The sequence below is a fragment of the Hyperolius riggenbachi genome, chromosome 6, assembly GCF_040937935.1.
Source record: "Hyperolius riggenbachi isolate aHypRig1 chromosome 6, aHypRig1.pri, whole genome shotgun sequence".
Taxonomy (NCBI): domain Eukaryota; kingdom Metazoa; phylum Chordata; class Amphibia; order Anura; family Hyperoliidae; genus Hyperolius; species Hyperolius riggenbachi.
Genome location: NC_090651.1, coordinates 274,904,684 through 274,918,863, shown reverse-complemented (window position 1 = coordinate 274,918,863; position 14,180 = coordinate 274,904,684). Strand labels below are relative to the sequence as shown.

Sequence of the window (14,180 nt, the reverse complement as noted above, 5' to 3'; positions counted from 1 at the left end):
CCCAGTTTAGCCAGTACAGTCCCCGCTATTACCTGGCTGCATCTTCTATTTTAGTCTCCGTTCTTGTAAACATTCAGAGCAGCGCGCCCGGCGCTGCTACTGTGACGAGCGGCGAGCCAGGAAAGAGCGGTTCCCATAGTAACAGGACGCTCTTTCCTGCCTCGTCACAGTAGCAGCGCCGGGCGCGCTGCTCTGAATGTTTACAAGCACGGAGACTGAAATAGAAGATGCGGACAGGTAATAGCAGCGGCGGCGGCCATGGGGGGAGCGGGGGACCCGCGGACCAGCGGAGGGGGGGACCCGCGGACCACCATGACTCGCATACAAGCCGAACCCCCAACTTTTGGCCCCCTTTTTGGGGGTCAAAAATTCGGCTTGTATGCGAGTATATACGGTAGGCTATCTTTGGGTGGTACCGTACATTATGCTGACAATTTTTTTTCTAAATAGATTTTAATGGGAATATTAAGAAAAAAAATCACTTCTCAGTTTTAGGCCATTATAGTTTTAAAATAATACAAGCTACCATAATTCACACCCACAAATTTTATTTGCCCCGGTTATTACACCATTTGAATTATGTCCCTATCACAATGTATGGTGCCAGTATTTTATTTGGAAATAAAAGGTGCATTTACAAGCCCATAATTTAAAAACATAATAGCAATATACCCTCTTGACATGCATATTAAAAAAAAAAAAAGGTTTTTTGGGGGGGGTATTTTTGAGAGAGTGTGAGACGTAAGGAAATCATTTTAAATTCTGTGTAGGTCTGTTTATTAAAAAAAAAAAATGTATGCAAGTATAATTTTACTATTAGGCCACAAGACGTCCTCAGTCATTCGCTTCCTGCACATGCCTTTTGTACGCGAAACAGGAAGCAAAGCATGTAAGTGTTTACAAATAACAGCAGGCATCTCATTGATGCCACGATCAATGACACTGGGAACAAGATCAACCGCATTCCCATTCATTGATCTTCGAGCTAATAGGCGACGGCGAGAAGGAGCTCCCGTGCATTTTTGGGACTGAGCTCCTACGTCCAAGATGCATAGGTAGATGTAGGAGCTACGGCCTAAAGGCTGAAGTAGTTTATAGCGCTTTACTTCCATGTTGTGCAGCAGGTCAAGCAAGGCATAGTATAAACATTTCACTCCACTCGCATGTGGAAAAGTATATTTTTAAAGTTAATTATTGCACATACTGTAATCCATTAGAGTGCCTAAAAGAGTTGAAGTCGAGGAACTTGAAAGTGAAGATCTCAAGAATGTGGTCTATTTGTCTAAATTACTTTCTACTTACTTCGGGGGAAAAAATAGTTGCCATTTTACCATTACACTGTAGTGTTATGAGACAGCACATGCATTTGTTTTTGAACATTCCTGCGCTCATCCTGCATAACACCGAGCACACATGATAATAGAGCATGGTCCTATTTATAGGGGTGATTTCTGAAGGTATGCATGCTGGAATTACAAATGTTGGAAAAACCGAAGTTTCCTACAACTGTAATAAATGATGAGTGGAGGCGGGTACCACAGGAAAAGAGACTATTTTACTAAGAGGCTCAGGCCGTGATATTCAGCCAAGGAAAGGGGGGCACTGGGATCCCCAAAGACTCTCAGAAATTAGGCCATTCTGGTAGAAGCAGAAATCCTTCCTAATCATACTTTTCTTTTAATCCACTGCAGTGCCATAGCTGAATTCCATGACTGCTATTCTATATAATGAGGTAACGAGACGGCGACTGGAAATAAAAGCCTTACAAACTGATGCTACGCTTAACAAGCTTAGATTTCTTTTTATTCTGTAGACTAAACTCTCCATAGCCTCCAATGGCAGCAGATGGGTTAAACGACGTTATGACTCCCACACATGATACATCCTGTTTACAGAGTCAGGCTGTTGCATGCACGATGGACCCGTATCTCATTACCAGTCACGAGGCTAATTTAACCCTTCACTGCCTATAGGATACACGGTACGTGTTCTGCTACATGTTCCAGGCAAGATCACGGCTCATCAGTTGATCTAGATTTTAAAGATAAATGGTGTACAGACAACCTCAGAATCCAGCACTGCAGCATCCTCATACAATGCCTGATCTTCATTCACATGAAGAAGCAAAAAGCCCAGGTCTGTAAAAGTTTTCCTATGGAGAATCTGAGCAAGGAAAAAAGGCTAGTGCATACACTCATTTACCCAACTCTAGGGAAATACCCAGGAAGCCTATAGAGCAAAATAAAGCTGCCAAGAAAGGAGGATAAACACAAAGTAAAAAGCTGAACTAAAGTAATGTAGAGATTAAATCAAGTTAAATTTATTAAAATGAACCCGAGGTGAGAGTTATATGGAGGCTGCCATATTTAATTCCTTTTAACGCAATACAGGTAGTCCCCAACTTACGAACGACACGTCAATAGGAACGGCATGGATTCTGTGTTTCCATGGGAACAAGTCAAAAACATTTTTTTTTTCAAATTGGAAAAATTCTAAGAAAAAAAGGCTTATAAACTTGTATAAGCAGGTACAGAGGTCAGATGTGACACAGAGGGGGACACTGGAGGCACAGGGGGCACAGAGGAGGTACAGGGGACAGAAATAGCACATTGTTCCGACTTAAGAACAGATTCAGGTTAAGAACGAACCTACAGTCCCTAACTCGTTTGTTAACCGGGGACTACCTGTACCAGTTACTTGGCTATCCTGCTGATCCTCTGCCTCTAACACTTTCAGCCATAGACCCTGAACAAGCATGCAGCAGATCAGGAGTCTCTGACATTGTCAGATCTGACACGATTAGCTGCATGCTTGTTTCTGGTGTGATTCAGTGACTACTGCAGCCAAATAAATCAGCAGGGCTGACAGGCAACGGTACTGATTAAAAGGAAACAATATGGCTGCCTCCGTATCACTCTCACCTCGGGTTCACTTTAAGGCCAGCAGATATGTACATCTTTTCATAATTACTGGTAGGTGCTCCTCATGCACATAACTAAAAGGTGCAGCTGTATATGGCTATTCAAAACCATGACCATAGAAAAGGCACTACTTCAAGTAGTGCAAATATTTAGGCCCAAGTCCACAATGATAGCTTAGCCACTGCAAGCCCTTGCTCCACACATATTGAATAACAAAACGGTAGATCTTGGAAGCATCTCCCCTAGGACTTCCACAAATGTAAACAATGTCTCCTGCCACTATTGTTGCATGACATTTCCACTAAACAATGGGTTGTCTATACTGGAATGTCATAGAATGGACTTACTAGCATATCTTAAGAGGCCCATACACCTAACGATTTTCCCGCCGATATACAGCAGATTCGATCACTAGGATCAAATCTGCTGTGAAATTGTTACGCAAACGTTCGACGCAATACAGCTGCAATACATTACCTGCTCCTGCCGGCACGAGTGCTCCCGGTCACCGCTGTCTCTTCTCAGTACTGGGCTCCAGCTTCACTGAACTACCTGTCCCGGCAGGAACTTTAAACAGTAGAGCACCCTCTGTTTAAACTTCCCCGGAAAGAAAGAACTGAAGCCTGCCGATCCGGAACCAAGCAGAGAAGACAGAGCGGTGACCGGGACGACTCGCGCCGGCCGAAGCAGGTAATGAATGCGGGGGAGGGGCGGCAGCACCACCACAGATTGTGATCGGTTTCATGCTGAAATTGATTCAAAATCTGTTTGCAGTAAAGGCAGCCATACGATCCCTCTATGATCAGATTCGATCAGAGAGGGATCTATCTGTTGGTCGAATTTGATGGCAAATCGACCAGTGTATGGCCACCTTTAGACCTTCAGCAGGTGTGTTTACATGTAAGTGCTAGGTTACTCGTTGTCATCAGATCCAACCTTCTAACTAATGTGCAAGAAGAGATTACAGTTCCACCCCAATTTTACATGGAAAAGAGAGGACTGGAGGAAAGGAGTATGAATCTTGTTTTCAATCTCATTAAAGCAATTGCAAAATGTTTGGCCATCAGACAAACCCCTCCCCAGCCTTTATTATCTGAAATACTAGCTGATTGCCCGGCGTTGCCCGGGTATGTATTTGGCTGGTGTTGGCTCTGCATACTTTTTCTAACCCTAACACACAATTACTCACTGACCAAGTTTGTGAGCTTTGCGGTCTTTGGTATCAATAATTTGCATTGAAATGAAAAAAATCTGATTGGCTGTTTGTGGCTCCACACCCTTTTCTGAATTTGAACCCCAGTCACCCAATAACCAACTGTACCAGGTTTGAGGCCTGTGCCATTAGCAGTGCAAGAATGGTAGCAATTAAATATTCCCCTTGAAAAGCAATAGGTGAAGTTTGATTCACTTTTGTAGGCTCCACCCACTTTTCTGAATATTAATTCCAGTCACCCAGTGACCAACTGTTAATGGCAGGGTTTTTAAACTTTGCACAGTGTAAGAATGGCTGCAGTTTACATTTTCCCAGTGAAATTTGTATTTGTCTCCACCCACTGCTGACCCAGCATTGCCCGTGTATGTATTTGACTGGTGTTGGCTCCGCCCACTTCCTAACCTTAACGCACAAACACTCAATGACCAAGTTTGTGAGATTTGGGGTCCTTGGCATCAATACTTTGTATATTCCCATAGAAATTAAACAAATCAGATTGGCTGTTTGTGGCTTCAACCCCTCTCCAGCATTTGAACCCCAGTCGCCCAATGACCAACTGTAGCAGGTTTGAGGCATCTGCTATTAACAATGTAACAATGGCAGCAATTTAAATATTCCACTTTAAAATCAACAGGTGAATTTTGATTGGCTATTATAGGCTCCACCCACTTCCCTGAATATTAATCTCAGTTACTCAGTGACCATCTGAGCAAAGTTTGGGAACCCTGCCATTAACAGTGTAAGAAGGCCTGCAGTCTACATTTTCCCAGTGAATTTTTTTTTGGATCCGCCCACTTTTTGTAACCTGGACACAAAATCACTACTCAATGACCAAGTTTGTGAGCTTTGGGGTCCTTGGCATCAATAATTTGTATTTTCCCATGAAATGAAACAAATCTGATTCACTGTTTGTGGCTCTGTCCCCTCTTCTGAATTTGAACCCCAGTTACCCAATGACCAACTGTACCAGGTTTGAGGCTTGTGCCCTTAGTGCAAGAATGGCAGCAATTTTAATATTCTCCTTGAAAAGCGACATGTGATTTTTGATTGGCATTTTTAGGCTCCATCCACTTTTGATTATTAATTCCAGTCACCCAGTAACCAGCTATGCTAAGTTTGAGAACCCTGCCATTAACAGTTAAGAAGGGCTGCAGTTTACAATTTCCCAGAAAAATGTTTTTAACTCCACCCACTTTTTGTAACCTGGACACACAGTCACTAATCAATAACCAAGTTTGTGAGCTTTTGGGTTCCTGGCATCAAGATTGTGCTAATCGAAGCAGTTTGTTCAGCAAAGAAATCTGGCTGTTTTTGGCTCCGCCCCTTTACTGAATTTGAACCCCAGACACTAAACGACCGACTGTAGCAGGTTTGAGGCCTCTGCCATTAACAGTGTAAGAATGGCAGCAGTTTCAATATTCCCCTTGAAAATCAAAAGGTGAATATTGATTGGCTGCTGTAGGCTCCACCCACTGTCCTTAATATTAGTCCCAGTCACCCAGTGGCCAACTGTGTGACGTTTGATAACAATGCCAATAACAGAATGGCTGAAATCAATCTTACAAATCTGATTGGCTGTTCGTGGCTCCACCCCTTTTGTGAATTTGGACCCCAGTCACCCAATGACTGACTGTATCAGGTTTGAGGCCTCTGCCATTAACAGTGTAAGAATGGTAGCAATGTAAACATTCCCCTTGAAAATCAATTGGTGAATTTTGATTGGCTGTTGTAGGCTCCACCCACATTTCTGAATATTCATCCCAGTCACCCGTTGGCCAATTGTGTAAAGTTTGGGAACCCTGCCATGTTAAAAATGTAGTTGTTGGCACCGCCCACTTTTTCAACCTTGACATAGTCACTCAATTATAACGTTTATCAGCTTTGGGGTCCTTGGTATTAATACTTTGTATATTCCCATTTAAAAACAAACAAATCTTATTGGCTGTTTGTGGCTCCGCCCCCTTTCTGAATTTGAGCCCTAATCTCCCAGTAACCAACTCTACCAGGTTTGAGACATCTGCTTTTAACAGTATAAGAGAATGGTAGCAGCTTAAATATTCCCTTTGAAAATCAAAAGGTGAATTTTTATTGGCTATTGTAGGCTCCACCCACCTTTCAAAATCTTAATCTCAGTCACCCAATGATAAACTGTGCAAAGTTTGAGAACAATGCCATTAACGGCGTAAGAATGGCTGCAGTTTATATTTTCCCAGTAAAAGTTGTTTTTGGCTCTGCCCACTTTTTTGTAGCCTTGACCCACAGTAACGCAATGACCACGTTTGTGAGCCTTCAGGTTCCTGGCATCAAAAATGTGTGAATGGAAGCAGTTTATCCACCAAGGAAATCTGATTGGCTGCATGTGGCCCCGCCCCTCTAGTGAATTTGGACCCCAGTCACCCAATGACGAGTGTAGCAAGTTTGAAGCCTCTGCCATTAACAGTGTAAGAATAGCAGCAGTTTAAATATTCCCCTTGAAAATCAATAGGTGAATTTTGATTGGCTGTTGTAGGCTCCACCCACTTTCCTGAATCTTAATCTAATTCACCCAGTGACGAACTGTGTCAAGTTTGAGAACCCTGCAGTTGAGAATGGCTGCAGTTTACATTTTCCCATTTAAAATGAACGGCTGAAATGTGATTGGCTGTTTTATGCTCCGCCCACTTTTCCTGGATTTGTAACCTCGGTCACCAAGTGACCACCTGTGCCAAGTGTGGGGACTCTGGCTTGATTACTGTGAGAATGGCAGCCTTTACATTTTTTCCATTGATTTGAATGGGTGAAATCTGATTTGCTGTTTGTAGCTCCGCCCAGGTGTGCAGGGGGGCGCAAGACCCCCAGAACATATCATCCCAGGTAGTAAGGGATCTGTGTACCAAGTTTCGTTCAAATCGGTCAAGCCATTTGAGTGATCGCGGCACATACACACAGTACATACATACGATTTTATATAAATAGATTGACCAAACCCCAATATTCAGAACGAGTGACCATATTTCACTGGCTGCATGCGGATTCTAGATAGGAATAAAAGCAATGAACCCAAAAGATGAGCACGAAAGTATTGGAATATTTTAAAAGTATAGATGACAGCCCCTGTACTCTGCTTACTTCAGGTTTGCATTAAAGAGAAACCATAACCAAGAATTCAACTGTATCCCAATCAGTAGCTGATATCCCCCTTTCCCATGAGAAATCTTTACCTTTTTACAAACGGATCATCAGGGGGATCTGTATTGCTGCTATTGTGGTGAAACCCGCCCCCCGTGTGAGGTCAGGACCATGGTTCTGACATCACACTGTGGGAGCCTTGGTGCATTGTGGGAAATAACAGCTGTTTACAACTGCCAAAAAAGCAAGCAGCATCTCCTTCCAGTGACATGACCTGCCAGCAGTAAAAATGTCACCATGTGATAAATAGAGTGTAAATCAGGGAGAGGGAAAGATTTTACAATGGGCAAACCCTGACTAAATCATTTATACATAATTATTGTAAAAATGAAGTGCTTTTTTCTTTTTTAATTACATTATTTTCACTGGTGTTCCTCTTGAAGGTCTTTAACCCCCTTGGCGGTATGAAAAATACCGCCAGGGGGCAGCGCAGCAGTTTTTTTTTTATTTTTTTTTTTTTAAATCATGTAGCGAGCCCAGGGCTCGCTACATGATAGCCGCTGCTCAGCGGCATCCCCCCAGCCCCGCCGATCGCCTCCGGCGATAGGCGATCAGGAAATCCCGTTCAAAGAACGGGATTTCCTGGAGGGCTTCCCCCGTCGCCATGGCGACGGGGCGGGATGACGTCAGCGACTGATTGGCCAGGCAGCGCAGGGGTCTGGGGGGGGGGGGGGGGTCCGCGCGCCGCATCGGATAGCGGCGATCGGGCGCGCGGCGATCGGGGTGCTGGCCAGCAAAAAAAAAATTATGAAAATCGGCCCAGCAGGGCCTGAGCGGCACCCTCCGGCGGCTTACCCCGTGTCACACACGGGGTTACCGCTAAGGAGGTTAAGGAAGTCTAGTGGTGGCTTTCACTCCACACAATGCAAAGCAATGAGCGAATCAGTCTAATGCTAGGTGCACACAATGCAATATCCCCCCGTCAGATCGAAACAATTTCCGACATGTCCATCTGCTCCCGGTCGACAATTGGAGCAATTTTACGCAGAAGTGATCTAAAAATCGATTCAGTTGAGCAGATCAGACACACCGGAAATCATCATTTCAAGCAAATGATCTGATGGGAAAGGACATTGGCCCATATGCAAGTCACTTTTTCACCTGAGTTTTCGCCTAGGAGATAATTTTTCATCTTCAAATCAAAATAACTTTCCAGCACTTTTCAACTAAAAAAGTACCAAAAAATAAAAAAGTACTATCAAAATTATTTTGAGCATTTTCTTGCTTTCTGATGGCTTAAAATGCATTTTAATGACAAGTTAAAAATAACACTCTAGAGAAAACCAGGAGAAAATGTGAATTGCACATAGGTCATTGTGTGTACCTAACTAAGCATTACCCATCCATAGAATTACAGCTACATCCTCCATCAAGGTAAAAACTGTTCCACAGTGAATGGCTAGTGATGGCTTGCTTAATTTCATTCTAAAATCACATGAAAACCAATGTTTTTAAACTGATTTTGTTTGACTTACCAAATATCTCTCCTCCACTGGCATATTCCGTCACAAGATAGATCATCCTTTCAGTTTCCATTACCTGCATTAAACACAACCAATAAATGTTAAACCTGAACTCTGGTCTCAGCTAAGCTAAAAGCAATAGGTAGCTAAAGCTGCATAGAGAATAAAGCAAACCTATACCCACCTCAATGTAAAAAAAGAAAGACTGCATGCGTTTTACTCTCTTCTGCACTCTTTGGCTACTTTCACACTATGCCTGTTGCATTGCAGGAGAATTCTGAATGTAAACTCACTGCCCAAACAATTCTATGGGCCTGTTCACTCTTCTGTGTTGTAACAGTTATCTCGTTATTCTGTCTCACTGCAGGCAGGCTTTGAATGGGTGTGTATAGTATAAGGTACGTTATAATGCGTGTGATATGCAACGCCCACAGTGCGAATCCGGCCTTTGTGAAAGTGCCCTGATAGGTTCTGATGCATCTGGACTTGTTAATAGCCTGTCTACAGCTACACCCCTTCTTAACACTGCATCATGCTCTGGACCTCTGCCTGTGAGAATAAATTCCTTGTTTAGCTTAAAGGAAACCTGAAGTAAGTAAATCTCACTTCAGGTTTGATACATACCCAGGTAGAGGGAAAGCTCTGGATACCACATAGCCTTTCCAACCCTCTGCCCATCCATGTCATTCCTGTGCTATGTAGGGTTGAAGATATTCAACCTGCTAGGTCAAATAGGTCTTCAGTAGTCCTTAGGCAGCCTCCAAAAGAACTTGCGTCTAAGTAGTTCAGAGTTTCATGATCACGCATATGCAGTAATGAAGTGCTAGTCTTTGGAACGACTCTGGGGATTTAAGTACTTCTGAAGCTGCCTGAGGTATCAAAAGACCTAGGATGACGCACAACTTTAACCGGTCATGGCGCAAGACAGGAGGAAGCACAGAGGGGGCAGAGAACAACAAGAGGCAACGAGGGGGCACAAAGGAAGACCTGGGGAGGCACAGGAGGGGAGAATGAGGCACTGAGAGGGTACAATGAGAACAGAGGGAACAAAAGGGGTGAGAAAGAGGCACAAGGGGGACAGGAGAGGGCACAGATGTAAAGGAGGAGGCACAGAGCGGCACAGGATGGAGTACAAAGACAGGAGTGGACAGAGAGAAACTGGAGGCTAAAGGTGGATAAAGTGTTGTGACTTACAAATTAAGTTTAAGAACTTACGACTCCTATTTCTTTCATTAACTCAGGACCATCTGCATAATATAGATCATAGGCAAAGCGTATCTAGCGGCAATCCGCAAAAGGTGTAATTTTACTAGTGTATATTCCTAGCAATCTCAAAAATTGTGATATGGCCCTTGGTCTAACAATGTTTGACACCCCTGGCTCCTGGGCACTTAACTTGATTAAGACAGAAAAATCTAACAAAACATTTGTTTACAATGTTAAAGGCAAAATAACTAGGGGCTAAGCAGCTGCACCCTTTTAACTACTTTATCCCCATTGGTGCATCAATAACCTACACAGTTGTGACTATTTACTGAGCCATAACATATACAATCACCTAAAAAATTATTAGGAACACCATACTAATACGGTGTTTGACCCCCTTCCACCTTCAGAACTGCCTTAAAGTGGATCCGAGATGAACTTTTATTCATTGCATAAATGTGTTCCTTACATATAGTTTATAGGGCATTCCTCAAACCAAATACTTTTTTTTTTAATACTCTAATTCCCTATAAACCTCGCCCACAGCTTCTCCAAAACACCAAGGCACTCAGACCCATGTAGCAGGAGGAGGAGGTTACTAGCCAGAGATTTCAGAAGCAGAGGGGAGGGGGGGGGTGAATTTTTCACAGGCTGAGGGGTGGAGATGCAGTTGCAGATTACCTGTGTACTGATGACAAACAGAACATGGCTGCCCTCATTGTATCACAGGAATAAATAATCATATTCTGTTGAAGCTGTATGCAGCCATATTTGCTGTGTAAACTGTCTAAACTTTAGATAAGATTTATAGACAAGTTACTTGTTATAGTTAGTTTTTCATCTTGGCACCGCTTTAATTATACGTGGCATTGATTCAACAAGGCGCTGAAAGCATTCTTTAGAAATGTTGGCCCATATTGATAGGATAGCATCCTGTAGTTGGAGATTTGTGGGATGCACATCCAGGGCACAAAGCTCCCATTCCATCGCATCCCAAAGATTCTCTATTGGGTTGAAATCTGGTGACTGTGGGGGCCATTTTTGTACAGTGAACTCATGGTCATGTTCAAGAAACAATTTGAAATGATTCGAGCTTTGTGACATGGTGCATTATACTGCTGGAAGTAGCCATCAGAGGATGGGTAAATGGTGGTCATGAAGGGATGGACATAGTCAAACAATGCTCAGGTAGCCTGCAGCATTTTAACGATGCCGCACTAAGGGGCCTATGGTAACAAGGCATGATGGATCCATGTTCTCATTCTGTTTACGCCAAATTCTGACTCTATCAAGACTCATCAGACCAGGCAACGTTTTTCCAGTCTTCAACTGTCCAATTTTGGTGAGTTTGTGCAAATTGCAGCCTCTTTTTCCTATTTGCAGTGGAGATGAGTGGTACTCTGTGGGGTCTTCTGCTGTTGTAGCCATTCTGCCTCAAGGTTGCATAACTTGTAACGAGTGGTTATTTCAGTCAACGTTGCTCTTCTATCAGCTTGAATCAGTCAGCCCATTCTCCTCTGACCTCTACCATCAACAAGGCATTTTCGCCCACAGGACTGCCGCATACTGCATGTATTTCCCTTTTCACACCATTCTTTGTAAACCCTAGAAATGGTTGTGCGTGAAAATCCCAGTAACTGAGCAGATTGCGAAATACTCAGACTGGCCCATCTGGCACCAACAACCATGCCCCGCTCAAAATTGCTTAAATCGCCTTTCTTTCCCATTCTGATATTCAGTTTGGAGTTCAGGAGATTGTCTTGACCAGGACCACACCCCTAAATGCATTGAAGCAACTGCCCTGTGATTGGTTGACTAGATAACTGCATTAATGAGCAATTGAACAGGTGTTCCTAATAATCCTTTAGGTGAGTGTAGACTCAAGAATATTGGCACGTATCTGCAGATTTTCTTACAAGTTAAGCACAATGAAAATCATCACGGTACAGGACAAGGCCTGGTCCCCACTGCCAAGTGCAGAACGCATAGTACACTCGCTTGCGATATTTGGAGCACATGCAAGCTACAGTTTTACTGAATGGAGCAGAAATGCAATTGAAGTAAAAATGTGGCATGTAATTGTAATACAGCAGGATTCACTCCATTTTACTTGGAACAGCAATATGGGCTTCCTTTGAGATTCCCACATGCGACCCAAAAAGCAGATCTCATGTGCAGTCGGAATAAGTCTTAGTTTCCCCACAAGAATGATAGGTGGCTGTATTCCCTTTAGCAAATATCAAGTGGGTAGATGATATCCACTTCATATAATACATGATATATATACACCAATATGAAAAAACAAAAAAACAAAACAAAAACAACAACAAAAAGCAGAAACGCATTTTCTTCTTCTTCATTTGCAGATGCCACAGCTCACCTTTGGAGCCATCCCTCCATCATATCCTGCTTCAGGAAGATTAAAGTATTATGTATTAAAGATGGCTATAGTTCACAACCTCTGCCTTCAGCCAGACAAGAACATTTTGTAACACTAGCCAATCTTTATTGATAGCCAGTATGAGGGAAATGGTCTTGTGAAGTGGGGAAAAAAGACATGAGAAGGACCTTCACTCTATATTGAAGTTTTCATACATCTTTGAGAAAAAAAATTCTCAACAATGTATTATCCAGTGGTACGCATACTCAGCATGTTTAGGAGAGCACGTATCCATATATGTTGGAGATGTGGCTCTTATGCTGGGAATACACAATGCGTTTTTGCATTCGTTTTTGCCGTCGTTTTCGCTTTCGATCGATTCTACTCTCGATTCACTGCTCGATTCCCCTCTCGATTCCTTATCTTTTCTTATCAATTACATTCACTTGAATGAGGAGAATCGAAACGAAAGTAGAATCGACCAGATCCAACAGGTTGGAATTTATCTATCGAACCCATCTATCTAAAGTAAAAACTTAACGTGTATTCCCAGCATTAGACTGGATTATATCTAACATGATTAAGTTGCTTCCTAATCCCTGCTTACTAGGAGACAGTTTTGCATTTGTGGTTATATGTTCTGATTTATCCATCAGCCTCTCCAGATATAGCCTCCCATTCCTGGTCTTAAAGGTAAAAAGAGACTACCAAATGGCTGTTTTGAGCAGGGCTGTGGAGTCGGAGTTGGAGTCGGAGTCGAGGAGTCGGGGCAATTTTGCGCACCCGGAGTCTGAGTCGTTTCAGAAACTGAGGAGTCGGAGTCGGGATTCGGAGTCGCATGATTTTTGTACAAAATCCACAGCCATGTTAAGTATTAGACTAAGGAGTCGGAGTCGAGGAGTCTGAGTCTGAGCAATTTTGGGTACCCGGAGTCGGAGTTGGAGTCGTGGTTTCAGAAACTGAGGAGTCGGAGTCAGAGTTGGAATCGGAAGATTTTTGTACCGACTCCACAGCCCTGGTTTTGAGGTCACTAAGAAAGTTAAAGGGAACCTAAACTGAGAAGGATCTGGATTTTCACATTTAAAATAATACCAGTTGCCTGACTCTCCTGCTAATCCTGTGTCTCTAAGGCCCCGTTCACATCACAAATGCGGACGGGCACGCACGCGGAACGCAACGCGTATGAACGCACGCCATCCGCGTTTGTGTGCGTTGCGTGGCTGATCCCATCACTGAAAAGTGAATGGGACAGCCACGCGTTTTTACAAAAAATGCGTGCAGCATGCGTTCCCGGACCGCACAGGTCCGGAACGCATGCAGTGTGAACATCAGACATTGCACTCTATGCAATGTCTGATGTTGTGCGTGTCGGCCACCTGCACGCGTTTCCAAAACGCGGCTGGAAACGCGTGCAGTGTGAACGGGGCCTAATACTCCTTAGCCACAGCCCCCGAGCAAGCCTGCAGATCAGGTGCTCTGACTGAAGTCAGACTGGATTAGCTGCATACTTGTTTCAGGTGTGTGATCCAGCCACTACTGCAGCCAAAGACTGCAGCAGGCAACTGGTATTGTTTAAAAGGAACCATCCATATCCCTTTCAGTTAAGGTTCCCTTTAAAGGACAACTGTAGTGAAAGGGATATGGAGGCTGCCATATTTATTGCCTGTTTAATCGAAAATCGGCTGAGTGTATGGGCCCCTTAAAGCTAAAAGTATTAGAGGCAGTGAATCAGCAGGGCTGCCAGGCAATTAGTATTGCTTAAAAGGAAATAAATATTCTGCCTTAAGAGAACCGTTTTCTCTACTTAAAGGTATTTCCTTCTGGTCTTC

At 43.4% G+C, this 14,180-nt stretch overlaps 1 protein-coding gene across 2 annotated transcripts in view; it reads right to left on the bottom strand.

The window, feature by feature from the left end:
- SIK3 (SIK family kinase 3) overlaps positions 1 to 14,180 on the bottom strand; it is a 251,466-nt gene that overhangs the window by 154,260 nt on the left and 83,026 nt on the right. For both annotated transcript variants that reach the window (XM_068240911.1, XM_068240912.1), the window contains exon 3: positions 8,778 to 8,841. In XM_068240911.1, the coding sequence (XP_068097012.1) occupies positions 8,778 to 8,841 (64 nt within the window). The remainder of the gene's footprint in view (positions 1 to 8,777; positions 8,842 to 14,180) is intronic.